This window comes from Chrysemys picta, chromosome 1, assembly GCF_011386835.1.
Source record: "Chrysemys picta bellii isolate R12L10 chromosome 1, ASM1138683v2, whole genome shotgun sequence".
NCBI lineage: Eukaryota > Metazoa > Chordata > Testudines > Emydidae > Chrysemys > Chrysemys picta.
The window spans coordinates 340,918,037-340,940,105 of NC_088791.1; the positions used below are offsets into that span (position 1 = coordinate 340,918,037).

The window sequence follows — 22,069 nt, forward strand, 5'->3', positions numbered from 1 at the left end:
CCAAACCTGGGTCTCATGAAGGATCTCTGGAAAGTAAGTGTTTAATTTCTGAGAGGTTGAGAGGGGAAGAGTTAAAGATTTACTATTGGTTAATCTGTAGGATGTCATTGCCCTATGCACATGCACCCAGAGTATGTTGGAGGAGCACTTGCAACACAGTCTAAATAAAATAAACCAAATAGCCACAGATAACATTTAAGGAACCCGGTTACACATCTGTAGGATGCAGAAGAGAGCCATGGCGCAGGAGAAGAGGGTATGAACTATTTTTGCTCAAATTTATTTCTATAAATTTGTACAAAAAGTTTGGATGTGGTACAATATTCCATCAAATAGGAAAGGAGGAACATGTAGTTGTGATGCAAGATTCCAGGACTGTCCTCTTGCATAATACAAAGGCACGTTTCAGAGCTTCAATACACTCAACAACTAACTGTTGAAGAAGGCAGGTTACACATGCAGTAGTGCAATGTTTTAAATTACACACACACACACACACACACACACACACACAGTACTCCGAATACAACATCTCACTACAAGCATCATTGTCAACATCCATGTAAACATTTTATAAACAAACATTTAAAAACAGTCAATAAATGTATATCCTGTGCAGAAAGACTACTTCCTTACATTCACAGCATGGAATATATTATAATTTTTTTATAAACTCCTCTTTGAACAGCAGAATTCATTCCCAACTTTACATTTGGACCCTGATCTTGCAAACACACGCATCACTTCATGCACATGAACAGCCCCGTCGGATTCACCCTGCTGCACATCCCTGAGTGTTTGCAGGATCAGGGCCATTATTACATTCACATAAAATTGCACCTCCCAATACTTCTAGAGTTTGTTTAAAGTATTGCTGGCTAATACTGAGCGCTTCCAACATTCTCATACAACACACATTCAAGTACCATCTAAAGTCAGACCTGCTTATAAAGACATTCAAAAATTAAAAAAAGAGGGAGCTAAATATACTATATACTGCATGGAAATAACATGGTACATTAGAGTTACAAGTTCTTTTGGTTTCCAACCCCATGCACACCAGAAGCTATAAAACAGGGCCCAACCATCAAATTGCATTGTTTGTGCTTTCAGAAGGGGCTTTTCCCAACCAGAAACGCCCTTGTGCTATGTACCTACAATACCGGGGTCACTATCAAATCAAATAAGTGCTTTCTTTGGGTTGCAAAATGAATGGGCCCAACTCTCCCAGCAGAATCTGTGCCACTGCTGGTAAGAATCTGTAGCAGTGGGAATATTTAAAGTCCATCATTGGCAATCAGAAATATTATATAGCAGATTACAATGGGAATCACATTTTCCCGTCCTCATTCCCACAGCTGTGGGGAATTGTAGTGTTCTTCTTGATAGTGATAGCAATTTGTAATGGGATGTATCTGAAGCAAGATTTTTTTTATTTTTAAAAAGGTCTAACTTTTTTTCCTTTAAAAACAGACACCCATCCACACATGCTTTCAGCTTTATAGAACAAAAAACAACGTGGACTTTTGGAGACACCATCTCCAACTCCGATTTCGAGCAGGTTACCACCAGGTCAAACATAGTTCTCTCAGTTGATGTCCAATACCTCCGTCTCTGGCAGGCCAAACTTAGTCTTGTACTTGTCAAAGAGTCTAATCAGAGAGCTCACATACATGCAGTGATAAAAGTCTATCTCCCTCTGGCTCGGATGGTCAACTTTAGGAATGGTGATAGGCTCCCCAACTGAAATGAAAAACAAAATCCAGATTAGACAGTTTCTCTCCCAACAGAGGGTCTGAGGCTTCTGCATTGTCTAGACTCCTATCTAGGCTGGAGTTTTGCAGTGGTGTAGCTACATTTATGCAGCCCCAGATGTAGATGCCCTGCAATGGTGTAAGACAGGGCTTGCACCAGAACAATTTAACATACTAAGGGGGTTATCCAAAGCCCATTGCAATTATTGAAAAGATTCCCACTGCCTTCAGCGAGATCTGCGTCAGAGTGCAAGTCACACCGGCACAATCCCTGGTTTCCAGTGGTGCAGAGCATGTCTTTAGTAGCCAATTACAGTGGTTGTAGCAGAATCCAAGTTACACCAGTGCAAATTTTGCTGCCAATGCACCAGAGGGTGTAGCAACTTCTGCCGTTACAGATCAGCAGTAACTTACTACCCCTTCAAGAGTAAGGAGGAGGAATTGTATCTTAGCAGGATTTCTCAGGAATACAATGCCTCCTGGTGCAATGCCTGGGGTAGTGCAGCTTATGCATTACCCTGGGCTGAAAGGTAAATTCTAGCTCACTGAACTGTTCCTGGGTGATCCATGCCAAATATATTGATCTTCTGCACTCTGCTGAGTTGGCTATTGGTTCATGTGCTGTTCTTATCTGGGTCACAAAGGGAGATGCCGCTCTACAATACTGTAAATAAGATATTCACATAGGATCCACGTGGAGAGAAGGGGGACAGAGTAAGGAAACAATGATAACTTTGGACTGTCTGCACAGCTTAGGCAATTGCTGTAGGATGGATTTTTCATTCACTGTGGATCCTTTAAGACGACTTCAAGAGTCTCAGTTTCTGGTAGATCCAAGTAACTGCTGTAACGTTTAACATGGATGAATTAGAGACCTGACATACCTGCTGCAGTAAGAGAAACCCTGCATAGAACTGGGCTGTTTCTCCCTTCTGAAAAGCTTGGTGCTTTGGGAGGCGAGAACAAAGAGGGGGCTCAGTGTCAGAACACTCAGGCTGGAGTGGGATCCAGACACAGATCTGGATTCCAGAGAGCAACCCAGTGTAACAACTTCTGCTAAACCAACATGGTGACTGCAAGGAAGGATAAAAGGCTAAGTTCATCCTGCTTGAATCTGAGCCTTTAGATCCAGGGAGTCTAGTTATCCTAACCTCAGCACAGTCTAAACCAGCCTCTTCTCCAGCCCAATAGAACAGGGCGGTGCAGAATGTCATGTACATGTTCAAATCCAGTGCCTACCAACAGTGGTGATGGGCTTGGAATAAGGTAGCAATCCCCAGGTGTTGGAAGAGAAAAGGCCACGGCCATGGAATATGCACGGAGCAAAACCGATGTGTTTCTGAAACTTCTTCTGGACCCATCTTCCCCAGGAGCCCTCCTCGAAGATCACCTGCTTGTAAACCTCGTTCTCGCCAAACGAATACACCGGGACCAAATCTGCTCTACAAAGAAAGAAACAAGACGCGAATCAAAACCTTCCAGAGGCTGGAAATCACCTTCTAGGCTCAAAGCCAGCAGACACATGCTTGAGCAAAGAAGAGCAACAGGGGAGGCTCCAGCTGATTTTCTGCATGCTGTATTCACTGCAACTTTGCCTGCAACATCCAAAACAAGGATGTTGTTAGGAGTTACTATGCTAAATACTTCGCTATTGCTAGGAGTTACTATGGTTTCCAAGATGCAATATGCTCCAGTGGGTGCCCCGGTCAGTTGTACAAATCATCAGAAGACAGAGTCTAAACTAGAGAGGGAGGATGGGATTGTGATTAAGGCACCAGAGAGACTCAGGAGTTCCAGGTTGGATTCCTTGGGCCAATCGTTTAATCTGTTTCTCCTCCATAAGGAAGGATTTCCCCCATTCTTCTCCCACGCTTTGACTTGTCTCTTCAAATTGCAAGAGCTATGGGGCTGGGACTGCCCATGTATATGTACAGAGCATGGCATGCCTAGCACAATGATCTTAGCCAGGGCCACTCGGCGTTCCCATAATACAACCCCCAAATCAGAAAAAAGGTGAGCTATCCATCAATGACTTACACAACCAGAGCTGCATGGGCGGGGCTGAAGCAAGCACCTGAACTGCCAGTTTCATATAGGTGCGCACACACAAAAAGTTAATCTGGTTCCTATTTCAGGGGTGGGCAGAACAATACCGTGGAAGTGGAACAAAGTAAAGGACAATACAGGCTTTGGAACAGCAGAGTCTTACTGATAGGGTTACCATACGTCTGGATTTTTCCCGGACATGTCCGGCTTTTTGGTCCTCAAATCCCAGTCCGGGAGGAAATTCCAAAAAGCCAGGCATGTCTGGGGAAAATAGGGAGGGGTCGTGGGACTTGGATCCAGGCCGGGGGCCGCTCGCCCCGGGGGCCGAGCCGGAGCCGCTGGGACTGGGGTTGCGGGTGCTGAGGGGGAGTGTAATGAGGGGGCTGTTATAAATCTACTCCCATAGGTGTGCTGGAAATTGAAGTGTTATGGATTAGAGCGGATTTCTCCTTTACCCGTGTCGTAGAGCCAGCTTCACAAATCCCTTCCGATTTTTCAGAGTCACCGAGTTCTTCCCTGGCGTGCAGTTCAGGGACTCTGCAGCTCCTCCCACCACAATGACAATTGCATTTCCACGGCCGTTCTTGGACAGGATGTAATCTATGCTGTCGCGGTTCACAGGACAGATACCTGAGCATTCCAGGAGAGAGAAATCTGGCTAGGAATTACTGAAGACTTGCCGTTTGCAGTGCAGAAGATGAGTGGGCAAGGAGGGACACATTTGGTTTTGAAAACAAAGCGCTGCATAATCCCCAACTTTTAAAGAGCATCTCCCCCCATCCTCCAGGGTGAGATATGGCACTTATTCAATTCCAGCTGTTATAGACCAGCTGGATGGTCCTAAATAGGCCAACCATCCTCCTAACTTAGAAAGGAAATCCCCACGGACCAAAATGAACTCCAAAGATTTTTAAAGCCACATGGGTATGCGGAGCTCAGCACTGCAACACCTAAGTGATTTAGAAACCTAAATCTCATTGTCAAAAGGGATTTAAGCACTTAAACATCTAAATTAAAAATATATATAGATTATACCTATCTCAAAGAACTGGAAGGGCCATTGAGTCCAGCCCCCTGCCTTCACTAGCAGAACCAAGTACTGATTTTGCCCCAGATCCCTAAGTGGCCCCCTCAAGGACTGAACTCACAACCCTGGGTTTAGCAGGCCAACGCTCAAACCACTGAGCTATCGCTCCCCCCCCAAAGTTCCATTGATACTGGATGGTATTTAGCATCTTAAGTGCCTAACTCCCTTTTGAAAATATTTTCACTCCTAAATCAGTTAGGTACTGCAGCACAGAGCACAGCAATGCCCAAATACCTTTAAAAAGCCGGGCCTAAAACAGATAGATGCGGCACTAGTCTTACATCAGTACAAGGCCCCTAATCCCACCAGCCTTTTGCTATTACAGGACATCATTGCTCTGGCACATGGGCACTGAACTTTACCCTTTCAGTTGGCAGTATTGGTCACTGATGTAGTGCCGGAATGGCTAGCACATAAGAGCTCACTTCTGCACTCAGATGAATGCCCATTTGTCCAAGAGCCATAGGGCTGTCTAATTTAAGGGAGAAATCCTGCCCCCAAATTTTGTAGCACTCAGAGTAGTTTTACACTTAAAGGGAGAAAATTTGAGTGCTCAGTCAATTTAGCAGGATTTTCTAAATATTTTAATGGCTGTGTAATGGTTTTTGCTGGGGGATAGAGTGTGAACCATGAAGAGAGACAGGAAACAGTGGGGAGAAATCTCATGTCCCTGGAAAGATGCTTTCGTGTTGCATTCTGGGGTGGAAAGCAAGAAATGCACAGTGCACCTTCACACTGGGATCTCTCTTTTTTCCAGTGTCGATTAGCCAAAGAACTAGCGCATTTTTCTAACACTGCACTTCAAAATGGAGAGTGCTAGAAGTTAAAGCAAGCTAGACACTTTCTGTTCTGCTCTCAAACTAGAAAGTATGTATGGTGAAAAGGTATTCTGGTGGCCTTCATTACTGCAGCATAATTCTCTCAAGAACCCAGTACTGGCAAAGATGAGGATACAGTCTGCAGGAGAGTAGGTGAATACCATCCATTATACAGCCCTACAGGGGGGCATAATGCTTTACGGAATTAGTGCCAGGCTTGGCTCCAAGGAGCTTAAAATTCCAATCAGAAGTAGAAAAGGGGGATTTATTTTCCAGCTTTATTAAAAATCACTTAATTGACAATGCTAAATATATGCAGTATCTTCTCAGATTCCTGAAATACAGGGATTTTATGGTAAGGTTATTCTCAGTCTAGAAAAAGTGTCCTTGTTCCTAAATCAAGTTTCAGATACACTAAAACACAGTATTCAGAGTAACAGCCGTGTTAGTCTGTATCCGCAAAAAGAAGAACAGGAGTACTTGTGGCACCTTAGAGACTAACAAATGCTCTAATAAATTTGTTAGTCTCTAAGGTGCCACAAGTACTCCTGTTCTTCTTAAAACACAGTACACAGTCAAAGGACTTCTATTTTCCTGAAATCAGTGACAGCTTTCTCACTAGAACTTACAACATACATGATTTAAAGATTGGAATGAATGAGATGCATTAGTGCAACATAGGAAGATCAATTTCACTGCTTAATACCCCCAGCCCCATCTAAATGGAGAGACAGCTTGCTTTTCCCTTCAAAAGGGCTTTATGGAACAGCTACAAGCTGAAATAATACCATTACCTAGTCTATCTGTGGTAGGTAGCTAACTAGCCCATAGGACATGCAGGTTAGCAAGAGACCATCCCTCCTTGGTAGCAAGCCATGGTGTGACTCTACCCCACAGTGCCTGCCATGGTCTGTTTGTGTGCACTCTACTGGTGTGTATGTGTGTGTGGGCGGACACATACATACACTTAGTTGCAGTGCTTGGAGCTAGCCCTTTGAAAAAAAAAAAAGACAAGATAAAAAGCACATCACCACATTGCATGTGGACAGTCCATGGTAGGCTAGATTCAGACCTCCAGCTTGCCACAAACTAAATGTTCAAGTGTAACCTCACCACAGGCTACTGCCACACAGAGCATGTCTAAGTCTCCTTCCTAAGACCAAGTCTACACTACACTTATTTCAGTAGAAGTACGTTGCTCAAGGGTGTGGTTTTCACACCTCTGAGCAATGTAATTATACTGACTGTAGCCCCCTCCCAAGACAGCGCTATGTTGGCAGGTGAGTTTCTCCAGCCAACGTAGCTACAGCCTCTCGCAGAGGTGGAGCGACTACTAAGCCGATGGGAGAGCGCTCTTCATCAAAGCGCTACAGAAGCGCAGCGGCACCAACGTCTCTTTTGTAGTATAGACCTACCCTAACATTCCTTTCCTGGCCATCAGAGTTAATAGTCCAAGTTTCCCCCTTAAAGGCAAACTGCCAATTTTCTATAGCCTTTTTGGTAATTACGGTAAATGTAATAGGATTAAGAAGCAAAAGTTAACCACAGTACTAAAATAATCAAGCACCAAAGAAAACACTTACGTTTGCTAGACATAAATTTGGCCTGTTTTTTTCTCACCACCTCCAAATGCTCAATAGATCTTAGGAGATGGAAGAGGCTTATTGTATCCTTTAGCCCACATCCACTGGTGCCACTGCTAGATTGCCCACCTGCAGTGTTTCTTAGGCCTTGGCTACACTTACCCGCTAGTTCGGCGGCTGGCAATCGAACTTCTGGGTTCGACTTATCGCGTCTAGTCTGGACGCGATAAGTCGAACCCAGAAGTGCTCGCTGTCGACTGCGGTACTCCAGCTCGGCGAGAGGAGTACCGCGGAGTCGACGGGGGAGCCTGCCTGCCGAGTGTGGACCAAGGTAAGTTCGAACTAAGGTACTTCGAACTTCAGCTACGTTATTCACGTAGCTGAAGTTGCGTACCTTAGTTCGAATTAGGGGGGTAGTGTAGACCTGGCCTCAGAAACATGGCAAGATATGGGCTTCAGCGTGCCTTTGTCTTTCTACTAATATAAACCAGTCTCAGCTGCTCCAGCAGGCGAGACGAGAACAAGCTGAGGAAAAAGATTCTGCAAATAAACTGATTTCAGCTTCAAGCTTTGGATGCTGCAATAGAGACCGGGGGCGGGGAGGGAGAGGGGAGAGGAGGGAGAGAAAGACAGAATCTGGAGAGTGGCTAGGTGGTGAGAGGGAGAGAGGAAGGAGTGGGATCTTTCGTTCTTACCGCCAGACATTAAGTAGTCCCTCAAAATAGGCATTCTAAAGTTCCCAGCTAATGTAGCAAGGTACGGTCTGATCCCAGGAAACTTCTGGCCAACACCAGTGGCTTCTGTGCTGAAGTTGCAGAACGCACCCAAGCCCATGATTCCATGCGGGTGGTAGCCAAAAATGTAATTCCTGTTGGTCAGCAGATTGTGGGTTTTAACCAGCTGAGAAAGAGAAAGGAACGTAAAGTTAACACAATTGTTTAAAACACCAGCAAAATTGCATGCAGAAATTCTCTTGCACGATACAATACAAGGCCAAGAGAAAAGGAGGTTTTGAAAAATAAGTTTGACACTAAATTTTGAAATCCGCAAAGCGTCAGTGCCCAATTCACCAATGCTGATCTTCTGATCCCAGCCCAGAAATGTACCTCCCATCACCATCCACCAAGGAAATACAGGACATACCATCTTGAATTCACTTGGGATGGTGGAAATGAATGAGAGATTCAATAAGAAAATCCTTTTGGCACCCTACAGTTAAGAGGCAAATATTGTATGAAAGTGTCCCCTATCATGGGGCTACACGCTCACTTTGCCACGTTTAAGGGAGTGATTGGGTTTCAGCAAAAACCCATTTCCCTTCAATGCCCCTCCTGCCTAGGGTGACCAGATAGCAAGTGTAAAAAATCAGGACAGGGGGTGGGGAGTAATAGGTGCCTATATAAGAAAGAGCCCCAAAAATTGGAACTGTCCCTATAAAATCGGGACACCTGGTCACCCTACTCCTGCCATCCCTCATGTCCTGAAATCCTATTCTTTGCAGTCCTGGAAGCAGAGGTTGTACTTGGTGCCACAAAGCCCTTTAGACTGAACTACTGCACAGGAACTAGGGAAAAACCATTTCCTGTATTCGTTACCTGTAGCTGCTAGCAAAATTAAATTTGCTGAGTACCCGAATGCAGGCTCTGACTCCCTGAAACCCCCATCTGCTGCTTTGCACTTCTAGAGCAGTTTACATTTAGTCACCTCCCGAAATAAGCAGCCTCAACATAGTTTGCGCTTGATTGGCAGCAGATAGTTTCTGTAACATTTTTCTTTCCATGTTAGTGCGATCTTTCCCCAACTCTAAAATGCCAAAAGTGGGTGCACAAGGCCTTCATAACCAGTGGCTGGTACTGTTCAGTTCCTGGAGGACCTGTACAGGAATCCAAGTGACAAGCCTTTTTGATTCAAGGTTGTGCGAGTTTTCTGGCCATTTGAAAATAGGGAGAAGACAGACTGGTACAGAATCAATCCCTCCTGGACAAATTCAAATTTCATCCACGCATCTTAGTTCTCAGCCACACATAGGGTTACCATCCATCCGGGTTTCCCCGGACATGTCCGGCTTTTTCGCTTCTAATAAAGTAGAAGTGTCTGGGATTTCCCCCTTCCCCCAATGCAGAGTGCAGCGCACTGATTGGACGGCTGGGCCTGATTGAAAGCCGCCCGCAGCCACTGGGGCCCTCTAGCAGCCAGAGTCCCTCCCCCTCCCCCGCAGAGCAGTGCCACAGTGTTGGCTGCCCGTGGAGCTCGCAACTCTCCCTCCGCCTGGTAGGGGGGACAGGCAAGGGACAGGGAACGGGGGATTAGATTGGTTTGGGGTTCTGGGGGGGCTGTTGGAAGAAGGGGGTGTAGAGAGTGGTTAGGGCAGTCAGGGGACAGGGAGACTTAGATGGGGGCAGGGTCCTGGGGGCAGTTAGGGTGGAGGGAGCATCTCAGGAGAGGGCAGTCAGGGGACAGGTAGGGGGTAGGGGGATTCTGAGGGGGGCAGGAAGTGGGAGGGGGTGGGGCTAGGGCGGCACCCCATGTCCTCTTTTTTGATTGTTGAAATATGGTAACCCTAGCCACACATAGCAAACAAAGTGCAGAGAAAAATCCATGACCTGCCTGAAGCCGTGCTAGGTGCAAATTGGTTTCACTTAATTAACCTGCTACCATTTAGCACACAAAAACACCCCCATGAAAAGCCATCTGACTGGGAAAGGAAATCATGTAATTGTCGCGTAGTTCAGTGACCCTGTAAATCATAGCATAGGATGGCTTTGCATCTGTGAGTGACCTTCTCTGCCATTAAAGCCTGGATACTTTATACAAGTTATCAACTGGTCTTTCACAAGGCAGAACAGGGATCACGGACTAGAATTCCTTGGTGGATGCAGGAGCAGAGAGACTGGCTTTGTTTCAGATGGTGCATTCAGAATAAGACTGTACAGATTCTGCCAGGTTCCAAAAAGGCAGAAACTTTAACTGCTCTGTTGTAGTATATAGTACAACACACCACAGTCTAAATTTTGGCCTCAGATATCTACATGCATCTTACATTAAAGTCAGTTTAATGGGTTAACTTCAGTGGGAGCTGCACTCATGTTTGGGTACTGTGGTAGTACCCAGGAGCCCCAGTCACGAGCCAGGATACCATTGTGCTAGGTGCTGGATAAACTCGTAACAAAAAGACAGTCCCTGCTCCAAAGAGCTTACAAAGCTCTCACATGTCCAAAGGCAGAATATGACCCTTGGTATGCATATATAATAAGTTGTATTTGAAAGAGCAGAGAAACTTTCCAAAAAACTGATAATGTTGCACCATCATAGCTGATTTACGCCAAGAAGTTTATTGGTGATATGACAACATGGCTCGACTAAACGACAAAGCAACGAAATGCATCTCTGTGGGCCTAACGTGTGGTGATAAATCTAATGCCCTGGCGTTTGTATGCACATGCAATAGGCTGTATTTGAAAGAATGCAGAAACTTTCCAAATATCTGGTGAAAGTAGGTTTGCACCATCACAACACATTTTACGCGAAGAGATTTCTAGGCAAGAGAAGTCAAGTCATGTTGTCCTGAATTGCCAAGATTCCAGATCACCAAAAAGTACCTAGCAATTGATCAAGCATCCAGGAGTTTGAATCAAACAGAGGACCGTACTCTCAAAAACAAATCTACCACACAGTAACATTTGTTCTGAAAAAAGCACACGAATGATACTTCAGCAGGTTAAACGTATGGATCATCATCATCATCATCTTCCCCAGGGACTTACTCTCTTTGCAACAGTTACAAAGTTATAAATTCTGTAGGACTAATACCCCAGGAGTATTAGAAGGATGCTCAGATTTATTACATGATGGTAGCAGCCACAGTTCTTGAGCAGGAGGGGACCCTGTTTTGCTAAGTGCCAACCCCAAGATGCCAAGATTCAAACTTATTGCTTTATAAATTAGGGCAATTTTTTTTCAGGGTTTCCCCCCTTTTTAATCTCATGAAAAGAAAAGCCGGCAAGAGGACACAAAGCAACTCTGTTTTCCTTCTCTGGAAGAAGAAGAAGAAACCCCAAAGGTCTGATTTTGAGCCCCCAGAACGACAATCTCTAGATGAGCTTTCTGAAGAGCTCAATTATTTATGGTTTGTACTGCAGTAATACTCAAGATCCTCAATCACAGACCAGGATCCCATTGTGTCTGGCGCTGTACAAACCTAGAACAAGACAACCCCTGCCCTAAAGAGCTGCTTATATTATAGCACTCACAATTTTTGAGAATCAGGCACCATGTGGTTTTAAAGCTGAACTGTTTCATGTCTCATCAGCAGAGAAAGGAGTTAAATGCAAAAAGATTGCATCCCGTTACCGATCAAACTGCTGTGCATCATTAATTGGCACTGTAGTGCATGTTCTGCCACCTTGCTTTGTTCCAGTACCCGGATATAGCAGGAAGGACATTCCACATCTTTATGGCTTTGGGATGCAAGAAAGAGTCATGGGGCCAGACAAAGAAATGGAAACTGCTTTTCAGGAGTAGCAGGGATAACTAAAAGGAGGGGAATGGGTGGAGAGAGACTGAACATTCAGTTATGGATAAAATAGCAGTACCCGATTTCTCCTGCCCTAGTACTGGGGGAGACAGGTAGCAAGTAGTGACTAGTAGGCCTGGGCAAGGAAGGTGGCCACAGTACACCTGCAGTTTGGTTTAACCAGCCTCAGGGTCTATAAGTTACATGTAGTGCATTTACTAATAGCTTTAGAGCCTTAGACACTTTGCAGTTAAAAGGGTGAAGGAGCTTTAACAAAAAGAAGAACAGGAGTACTTGTGGCACCTTAGAGACTAACAAATTTATTAGAGCATAAGCTTTCGTGGACTACAGCCCACTTCTTCGGATGCATATCCTGTATCCTGTTCTTCTTTTTGCGGATACAGACTAACACGGCTGCTACTCTGAAACCGGAGCTTTAACAGACTCCAGTGAAGCCGATTGTCCCTTTGCTGTCAGACTAGCAGTACAAACACCTAAGCACAGCTTTCCCACTGCTGGAGTAGTCTAGATAGAGGAGCACAGGGAAGCAGGACTCCTATTCCATTGCCAGCTCTGTGACTAACTTTCTGTACGTCTTGGGGCAAGTTATTTGATCTCAGTTTCCTCAGCTGTGAAGGGATGGGGCCATACCCCTCTCAGGAGTAAGGCTGCTCTGGGTTACAGCTCAGACCTAATTAAAGATGCTGCAAGGTCCGGGTTACCTTTCTGCATTCTAATAATGCATATGCAGAGCCTGCCCCTTCTATATGCCTCATTGACCACAGTGAGAGGGGGAAGAGAGCCAGCTCATCCCAGCAGCTGCACTTGGTCACCCTGAATCCCACGTGCTTGTGTTTATCCCGAGAGGTCACTTTAGGAGGGAGTTCACACCCTTCGGGGCTCTGAAAGCTGCACTCTACAGTGGTGTCTGTTCGCCATTGGACTCTAATCTGTCAGGGCTTCCACCGGACAGGAGGCCCTTTTGCAACCCTGCCAGCCTTCTGGAAGCTGAAGCAGCAATGAGGAGTGTTTGGTTACACCCCCTCCACCCCTTTCTCCGAGCACTGTGAATGGGCTACAGAAACCCCACGGGTATGTCTACACTGCTGTCACGAGGTGGGATTGCCTCATGTGTGGACAGGCCTGAGTTAGCTTGGATCGAGCTAGCTCACTAAATAGCAGAGCTGTGGTGGGACCGGCTAGCCACTGGAGTGCAGTCCCACCAGTACTCTAGGTGCATACTTGGAGAGCTAGTCCATACCGCTGCCTCTACAGTGCTAGCGATACCCAAGCTCGCTCGATCCAAGTAGTAGGTCCAAGCCAGTAGGTCTATGCATTCTGCAGTCACACCTCCAGACAGCAGCCCAGAGACTAGCGCAAGCCATGTGTGGCTTTTATGCACAGCAGACGGACAGGCGTTCCCCACAACCCCTCCAGCCTGGTGGACGTCTGGCACATGAGACAACCTGGTCAGAAAACTACATCCTCCCCTTCTCTCCTCAGTTTAACACAGCCCACTGCCCTTCCTTTGCACAGCATCCCAGAAGGATGGGGCAGGCCAGCCAGTTATGTCTGTGGTACCCGCTGAGGGGGTAGGTGCCGGGTTAGTGAGTTGTATCACTGAGCAGACCATGCCCACGATGCTCTTTAAAGCTGTACCCCAGAGTGATGTGGCATTTCCAGCAAAGCAAGGAGGCTTCTAGAGAGAGAAAGAAACACTCAGGCGGAGGGGGAGGGGAGAGAAAAATCCAGAATTATAATAATTAAAAGAACAAGAGCTTTGGAAGCATGATAAATGCTCCTGTGTCAGGGCTTCAGCCAAACCTGTACCTGGCAGAGGCTAGAAAGAAACTTTTCCTAGGCACAAGTTACCCAGGAGGATTTTCTTGCACCTTCCTTTAAAACTGCCATTGGCCACTGTTGGTGGCAGGACTGTGGACTAGATGGACCACTGGTCGGAGCATGGCATTTCCCACAAAATCCTATAGGTGATTAAGCCAGCTGATTAAGAGGGAGAGTAGTCCATAACTGCCCATTGTTTTGTTTTCCCCTGTACACATACTACTACTTTAGCATGGAGATCCTAAAGCTTCCCTGGTGCCCCCCTTCAACACCTCACTCTCTGCTCCCTGTGAAACCTTCCTCCTCCGCTTATTTTACAGCCCTCACTAGGTGAAAGGTGCCCTAATGCAAAGTTCAGCAGCACAAAATCCCTGCTTCCCCTTGCCTCACGCTGTTCAGCGGTTACCGAGTGATATTTAAAAAGGGTTACCCCCAGACTGAAGCTACAACCTTTGGCACAGTGCCCTGAGGTTGGACTTTCCTCCCCACAGCTAATAAAACTGCTGTGAACGTGACCACTGGGTGCACGGGGAGCTGTTGAGTCTGACACCGCGACAGAGCATGCACAAGCAGAAGTGGAAGTAGTCATAGTAACAGGACACAGTCCAAGTAGAGAGCCTGAACAGCCTAGGGTCCAAGGATTTGAACACCAGCCAGACCTAGGGCTCACCTCAAAGCACTGACTATCCAAATTTATTTGTAGACCAAGGGTACATCTACCCTTTGAGTGGCGGCAGCAATGGTGTGATGGGCCAGCTGCGTCTAGTATGCACCTAGCATGTCAGCCAGATACAGGCTTGGGCCAGCCAGCCCCTCCCCCTCCTCACACCACCATACACTACAGTTAAGCCCACTAGATCAGACAGTGGGTCTTACCCCTCAAGTTCTGCTTGAGCTGGAATTTACACCTCCGGCACCACATGGAGACACACCCCTGGAGTGAAGGAAAGGAACACAGCTACAAGCCAGGGGGCAGGGGTGACTGAGCACAGGGCTAATTCCTGTTCGTATTTATTCCTCTTTATGCTGGACCAGCAGGAGGCGTTGGGTAAGGAGGAGGGAGGTTAGAACAAGCGAAGAGAGCAAGGGGTTGGTGGGGGCAGGGAGAACGATGCAGGCAGTGTGAGGACTGAGGCAGAGGCTGGCGCAAACAGCCGATCAGCAGAGAGTAAAAGCCGTCTGAGAGCTCCCAGTGCTGCATGCTGGCTGCTGACATCACTTGGGTCCAAGGTGTCTGGAGCAAGCGATACCAGCTGGGCATCTCCCTGCCTCACTGGTGCCAGGAATACCCCTTGTATCCCCAGAGGCTGGAGTTTGTCCTGTCTTGCTTCCTCCATAGCCCAATCCCCTGACCTGGGGTGGGGTGGGAGTGCTAAGCCCCAAGGTCTGGCTACCATTTTTGCAGAACCACCCATCTATTCAATCTCAGCAGAGGGGCTGGAGGTTATTGAAATTAGGGATTAAAGAAGATCTGCGATGTCTAGTGCAGGATGCAAGAGCCTCTGCTTCAATTTAGCTGCAGCAGGACCAGCTTAGAAGGAAGGAAAATACTCTTCTGTATGCCAACTAGGCCAGCCAGATCAAAGGGATTTGGGAGCAAGCTGGAAAAGCTCTTACAAGCCTCATTTGGCATGAATGGTGCAAGGCTGCCTGCAGCCACCTTTGACTCTGCTAGCAAGCTAATTGTCAGGTGCTTATTTGAAATAATAGTATTAAGCAGAGGCTGTTTGCAGCTACACTCTTCGCTCCCGAATGGCTTCAGCAGAACTTTAAGTAGCCAGCATTAAAGTACACATATTCAGCATTTTAACTGTGCATCTCTTCTGACCAAGCAGGCACTTTATAAAGCCAAGCACTACAGGGTTCACGTGCACAAACACTAGTTCACATTCACAAGCACTGCAGTGGTTCTCAGCCAGGGATACATAGAGGCCTCCCAGAACATATGTCAACTCATCTAGACATTGGCTTCGTTTTACAACAGGCTACACGAAAGCACTAGCAAAGTCCGTACAAACTAAAATTTCATACAGACCATGACTTTGTTTATACTTCCCTATATAGTAGATCAGGGTTTCAAACCTGAGGGGGGGGGGGGGAAATCACGATATTTTTATAATTATATGGTAAGCAATTTTTCAGTAATAGTGTGCTATGACACTTTTGTAGGTGTGTGATTTTGTAAGCAAGTAGTTTAAGTGAGGTGAAACTTGGGGTACATGACAAATCAGACTCCTGAAAGGGGTACAGTAGTCTGGAAAGGTTGAGAGCCGCTGGTTTAGAGAGAGAAAAACACGAAGTGTTGATGTGCACCAATGCTGATTTCACTCAGGAAGATTCCCCATAAATGAAGACCTTTACTTTATGACACAAGACAAAGTTATGCAATCATCAGATTGTAATGACAACTAGATAAGCAGGCAAGGATTAGCAGAGCACGCTTGGTAAGTGGACTCTAGAATACAACGAGGCAGAGTCTGTTGCTGTCTAGAACCACTAGACTAACAGATACAGGTAACTATTAGTCACAGCACCTGGTCCAGACGGACATTATCAAAGGTCAGGCCTCATATAGACCTTCTCTTGACTGAGACACCCCCCAGGCTGCAGAACTCCTGAAATTGCCCTGGGACTGCAGTTTACCTACATTGCTAAGCTTGAAGAACTCCTACTTCCAGGGCCAGTCACTAAGTCGTAGCAGACATAAGCCTTACTAAGCCAACAGCTTCCTAAGCTTATTTCTGCCCCACTAACTGATGTTATTCTGCTCCCTTACATGCTAACCTCACTAAATATATTCCCTACACCTTTGGCAGCAGGTCAGTTTTGTATCCGGCATGATCTTTAACGGAAAGAGAGAAAGGAGACAGAATTCATGCCTAGCTTCCTCTGCTTCCCAAGCCTTGGCTGTTTCAAAATACAGTACAACCTCCACTATGTGCATCTTGCAGCACAGCCAGCCTAGCGACCAAGCCTCACTTCTCAGGGACTTACGGTACTAGAGTTTGGTCTCTTATGCCTAAGACTTCATAAGTGCTACACAAGAGATGCAACAGCCCACAGCCATGAGTATTCCACTCAGCAGCATAGCAAACTTGGCTACAGGGATGGCCAAAACCCAACTAGAACATGACTCTGGCTGGCTTCCTTGCTAATTCACAAAAGGAATTACCCTTCCCACCCCCCCTTTTTGGAGTTATCCAGGTTCTCCTGTAGCATGTTCCTGCACATTTGCAGACCCAGCTGAGTGGGCTCTTCAAGCACTGTTCAGGTGTTTTAAAATTTTTGGATTTAACAGTTATTTGGATTACAGTAGCAGCTAGCGGCACCATTGTGCTAGGCGCTGTACATACATAGCAGGAAGTAGGAGGAACCCCAGCCCTAAGGAACTTACAACCTAGAGAGACAGGTTATGTAAAGAATGGGGTGAGGGGGTAACACAGCAGAGGCCAAAAACAGAAGCATGGAGCTGAAATGACAGCGAAGGTCACAGAGCCATGACAAAGCTGGGTGTAAAACTGAGATCTCTGGCCTCAGTCCTGTACCTGAGCCACCAGATCACACACCCTCCATTTTATACCTTGTTTCTAGTGCCAGATACCCAGCTTAGGAATACTTCATTCATAGCACTTTGCTTATGGCAGAGATATACGTGTGATGGTGGGATGGGCAGTAAGTGCTCCCTCCTCCCCAGGGGGATGCAAACACTTTACATGGTTATGAACTTTAAGCAGGTTTGCTTTTAAATAGAAGCGTTTAGTACTGCCGCACCTTTCGCTGTTACAAAACTAACACGTTGGTAGGTTGTGTCGATCAGAGCAGCAGAGATGCAGTAGGAGAATTAAACACTGATTGTCAGCTGGAGGCAGACGTTGAAGATTACACTGTTGCTCAATGATCATGGGAAAGATTCATACGGGGCAAAGTTCTGCATATCACAATGTGATTTCCCCTCCCATCTCCACCTTAATTAGGCAGCACTAGGGATTCTCGGACCCCTACTATCTCCCTTGTGCACTTCACCCAGCATGTGGCTGTGCAAGGGCTGAAAAATGCAGACAGCACTGTCTCAAGGCGTATTTACCCCCCCAACATCCCTCCTCTGAGCTAGCTAAAGCGATTCACAAGCCAGGGGTCAGTTTAGGGAGTCACCAGCCCGAGTAGCTGGTTTTAAAGCCATTAGCGCCCTTGCTGACAGGTTTTTAATCCTGTAGGATTTGAGCACCTTCCAGGAGGATATTTGTACTTCTACTCCCAAGCAGCCATGGGATCAAAATGATGTCCTAGCTCCTGATGCTTCCCAAGCCTACATCCCTTATGTGTCGGAACTCAGCCTAGCTGCTGGCACCTTTTTATGCCTCTCTCCCTGGTCGCACGCCCCTCCCTACAGGTATAAACGCCATCTCACATGGTCATTCCTGCCTTTTAAATGCAGTCCACTGTCCGGATTAGTAGAGCAAGCTCAGCTGTCACTGTTGTTCAGCCACGTGGTGACAGGCAGCCCAGTGAAGTATTTCAGTGGCAGCAGTGGGACCTAGACAAACACTGAGCAAATTTTAATCTGATTTCAGAAATGTGATTAGAGAGTCAGAGCTGGTGAGCTGGCTCCTGCAAGCATTTTAGAAGGAGGCAGTCGCTGGTCTGGTATCACCCATATGCAGACCAGAGAGTATGGATTACACAGGAGCCATGTGTAGGACAAAGCAAACACCATAACACATTGGAGTCCTGCCATTCATGGCATGTTTAGTTGCTCAATACTGAGAAGAGCTGGTCTCAGTCCCTCCATACCCAAAGTAATCCCCCAACCAGCATCTCTAATACATATATCTTACATTTATATAAAGCCTTCCAGCCTAAAGCTAGAGTTTGGCACAGCCATCAGCTGTTGGAATTCTGCAATTAACCCAGGTTCTAATTAGAACTTGGGATACAGACTTCTGCAGAGTACTGGTCTCAGATCACACCCAAGTGCACATCTGGCTGGTTTTAAACACCGACCAATCCCTGGCTGTCCTAAGCAGGTTTTTAGGACATGGTAGTTCGCACCTTAACTCTGCCCATGCTGGCTCGTCACCGTTGCCAACACCAGCCTATCTGCTCTGAGGGGAAAGTGGACACTTTCTAGGCAGTAGACCCAGGAGAGAACAGGGGTGTTCTTACCCACTCAAGTTAATCAGGCCCACTACATATTAGCTGTTTACAACACCACGGTACGTTCCTGCCCCAGAGTTAGTAGCTAGGGGTATGTCTGCACTTGCCTTGGGAACCTTTCCCACCAGTGCTCAAAGCTTCAGCTTCACTCCTAGGCTCTGCTGTTTTAAGGCCTGTCTTCCAGCCATGCTCAGAGGAGGTCTATGTGACTAAGTTTCTGGGGGCTGTGCACAGAACACAGCTCTTTTGGGAAGTGGGAATCCCCAGCCTGGGCAGCATGGAGGGAAGGACACTTGCTATCACCAGTGGAGCTAAACCAGCAGCAGTGGGAAAGGATAGCCAGGCTCCTAACATAGACAAGGCCACAGAGTGCCAGGAGTACTGGAATATGGTTCTTGCTTAAAAGGTACACCTGGCTTCCAACCTCTGGAGAGAAAGGGCTAGTTGTGTTGTTGGCTGTTCGATAGCCCCCACCCTGCCCGGGGGTGGGGAGGAAGAGCTACAGAAAGCCTTACCCAGTCATGTAAGTAACAGGCATGCTTCTAAATGTACCAGGGCCATTTGGCAGCCAAGGCACCAGAGTGCCCGTTTGTTTCCTTACATGGGACAGCCATGGTCATTAGCTATGTGATGCTGCACAGTGCTAGATAAGCAGGACTTTGTCCCCAGCTCTCTATAGGGTGGTGGCCCCTGCATTGCCATTGACATGGGATCCCAATGGGAAAGCTCAGGACTGCATGTAGCCACCTTACACCCTTATCACACCAGCAGGAGTGTTCAGTCTGACAGGGCTGGGTAGCATGTCTAGCCCAGGCATGTGTCCTTATGGAGGGAATGGAAACCAAAGGACGGAGACGGAGCTATGTGCCAAAGACAATAGATGGGGAATCATTTGGATACACAAGAGGGCTCAAGAGAGCCCAGGATGAGAACTACACTGGCTGCAGTACTGCAGCCTGAGTAGCTGGCATCATACCAGCCTGATCCAGCGGGAGGGATCTGCAGCCAGATTTGACAGCCCTGTCTGAAGGGGTCCTGCCCATTTGCTGCTTTGGATTTTTGTAAGAGCTGTGCTCTCTGCCCAAGTCAAAGAGGCAGGTGTCTGCTGTGGAGACTTCAGGAGGAGAAGACAACCCAGCCAAGACTAAATCCCCAGCCAGTGGAGGACAACCAGAAGTATTGAGCTAATTGCTTTTCCTCTGCTTAATATCCTCTTCCCCCATGCCTGCCTGCTGCAGGACATTATCAGTCACAGATGTTCCGACTCTGTGCTGAATCAGTTGCTGACTTCACGTTCCACTGTTTGTGTGGTTGATAAACAATGCTTATCTAGATTCACCATCTGCATGCAAGGCCCAAGGACCAGTGAAGTAGCAGTACACACTCTCCAAGGTAGCTGCAGGGAGATGGCAAGTCAGCAGGGAGTCACTTGGTCTAAGAAATCCCATAGGAGGTGTTCAACAAGCTTCCACTAGAAGACTCTGGGAGTTACAGTTTTGACAAGTTATTGTTTGATGTGCTCAGTTTTGTAGTTATGCTTCTGATTGCTAAGGTCAGCAAGGATCACCATTAAAAAGCCAACAGGCGTCATCTAGTCCAAGTATAGGGGCAGCATTCTTCGATATTATTGATGTATAGTATCTGTTAGCAAATACTGGCTTTAATAGCTACCACTGCATTCCTAGAATAAGCACCTTGAACGACCTACCCTTCCTCCAACCGGCATGCTGAGAACAGACCTCTTCCCAGCTCCAAGCCCTCTAACTAGCTCTGAAGAGTCCCCAGCTGCACAGCAGGGTTACTTCCATGTAGGTTTTCCCATCTCATGCACTTACCAGTCCTTCCTCTCCTCAAGCAACCAGTCTAGTGGAGTCAGAATGATTAGCTGGGAGACTGGTTGCATGGGGCGGGAGGTGCACAGGCTAGAGGATCAGAGAGCATTTGGAAGATGAAGAGGCGAGCAATTCCACATCCAAGTCACACCCACTTCCCCAGTGCTGGAGTCCCTCCCAAATTAGCTACAAATACTTAGCAGCCTGCTTCACTTCAGCAGTGGCCATTTCCAGGGGGTGCGGGTCCCTTTTGTTAGAGATGGAGACCTTTAACTCCAAGACCTTTCCCCAGCTACTACCTACACATCTGCTGACTGTGCTGTGAAGTGGACTCCTGCTAATTCCAAGGTCTTGCTCGACAAAGTGGCATACAGGAAGCCTTGAATTCTTTAGTTGTAAAGTGCTATGCTGTAGCTTAATGAAAACTGGCAAATCTCAACCCTGGCTACCAATAACTTGAACAGCATCTCAGGAGCCCAGAGACAGAACAACTATTTATTGAGGCTACCGTGTAATCAAGCAGGTGCAATAAAAATGATTCTTGCCCCCCCTCCAAGGACTTTTTGCATATTGATAATAAAATTAAAGTTTAGACATGATCACCCCCTATTCCACCAGGGAGCCTTACGGGCAATGGACTAGATCTTGGTCTTAGGTCGTGTTCTATGAAATGAAGAGTACAAGCTGCAGAGGGGATAGCATTCACTTCACATGTTCTAGCTGGTGGGGAGGGGTGAACAGGAAAATCCATTGTTTATAGGATACTCTTGTACAACCAGATTTCTCCAAGGCAAACTGGTGCCTTGAGTCAATGGAGTCATCTCAGAAACAAATGACATTCCAAACAGAATCGATTAGGGATGCACCAAGTTTGCAACGCAAATGACAGACTTTCAGAGAAACACATCACATGGAGGGATCCTAAATATAGCACATTCTTCTAACGTGGTTTTTCAGTTTCAGATAAGGATAAAGTAAGGCCTGTGTACAGAACAAGAGCTGGTTTCCTCATGTCAAAGAGGGTTTTTTTTTTTTTTTTGTTAGTTTGTTTTTCTCCACAACAACCAAGAGGTTACCACAAGACAAATCTAAGAGGAACAGAAGAGCCCTTTGTACAGTCAGGAGTAGAGCAAGAAAAGGTTATTTACCCGTACGGGAAAATAGTCTCTGAAGTATCTCCATATGGCCCAGTTTCTGACCCACTGGGATCTTCTTCCACCTTGGGAAAAAAGGGAAGAAAGTGCAGTTTGAGAATATCAGTAGCAGTGTGGAAGGTCAACACCACTGATGCCCATTAGAAGATCTCAGGACAGCACAGATGCCCTACAGCCCTGGGACGTAGAGACTTGCACAAAGCATGTTAAGGCCTCGTTTTCAGAGGTATGGAGCACCTGTACCTCTCTTTGGCTTCCACACTTCTGAAGAGAGTCAGACCTCAAG

At 46.7% G+C, this 22,069-nt stretch overlaps 1 protein-coding gene across 4 annotated transcripts in view; it reads right to left on the reverse strand.

Annotated features, from left to right (window-relative positions):
- Positions 1–264: 264 nt before the first annotated feature.
- DGAT2 (diacylglycerol O-acyltransferase 2) overlaps positions 265–22,069 on the reverse strand; it is a 36,704-nt gene continuing 14,899 nt past the window's right edge. For 2 of the 4 annotated variants that reach the window (XM_005290531.5, XM_005290530.5), the window contains 5 exons: positions 21,778–21,848; positions 7,984–8,188; positions 4,256–4,430; positions 2,994–3,196; positions 265–1,743 (listed from right to left, as the gene is read on the reverse strand). In XM_005290531.5, the coding sequence (XP_005290588.2) occupies positions 1,589–1,743; positions 2,994–3,196; positions 4,256–4,430; positions 7,984–8,188; positions 21,778–21,848 (809 nt within the window). In that variant the 3' untranslated portion in view covers positions 265–1,588. The remainder of the gene's footprint in view (positions 1,744–2,993; positions 3,197–4,255; positions 4,431–7,983; positions 8,189–21,777; positions 21,849–22,069) is intronic. The other 2 variants (XM_065581756.1, XM_005290532.4) reach the window with 1 other exon arrangement.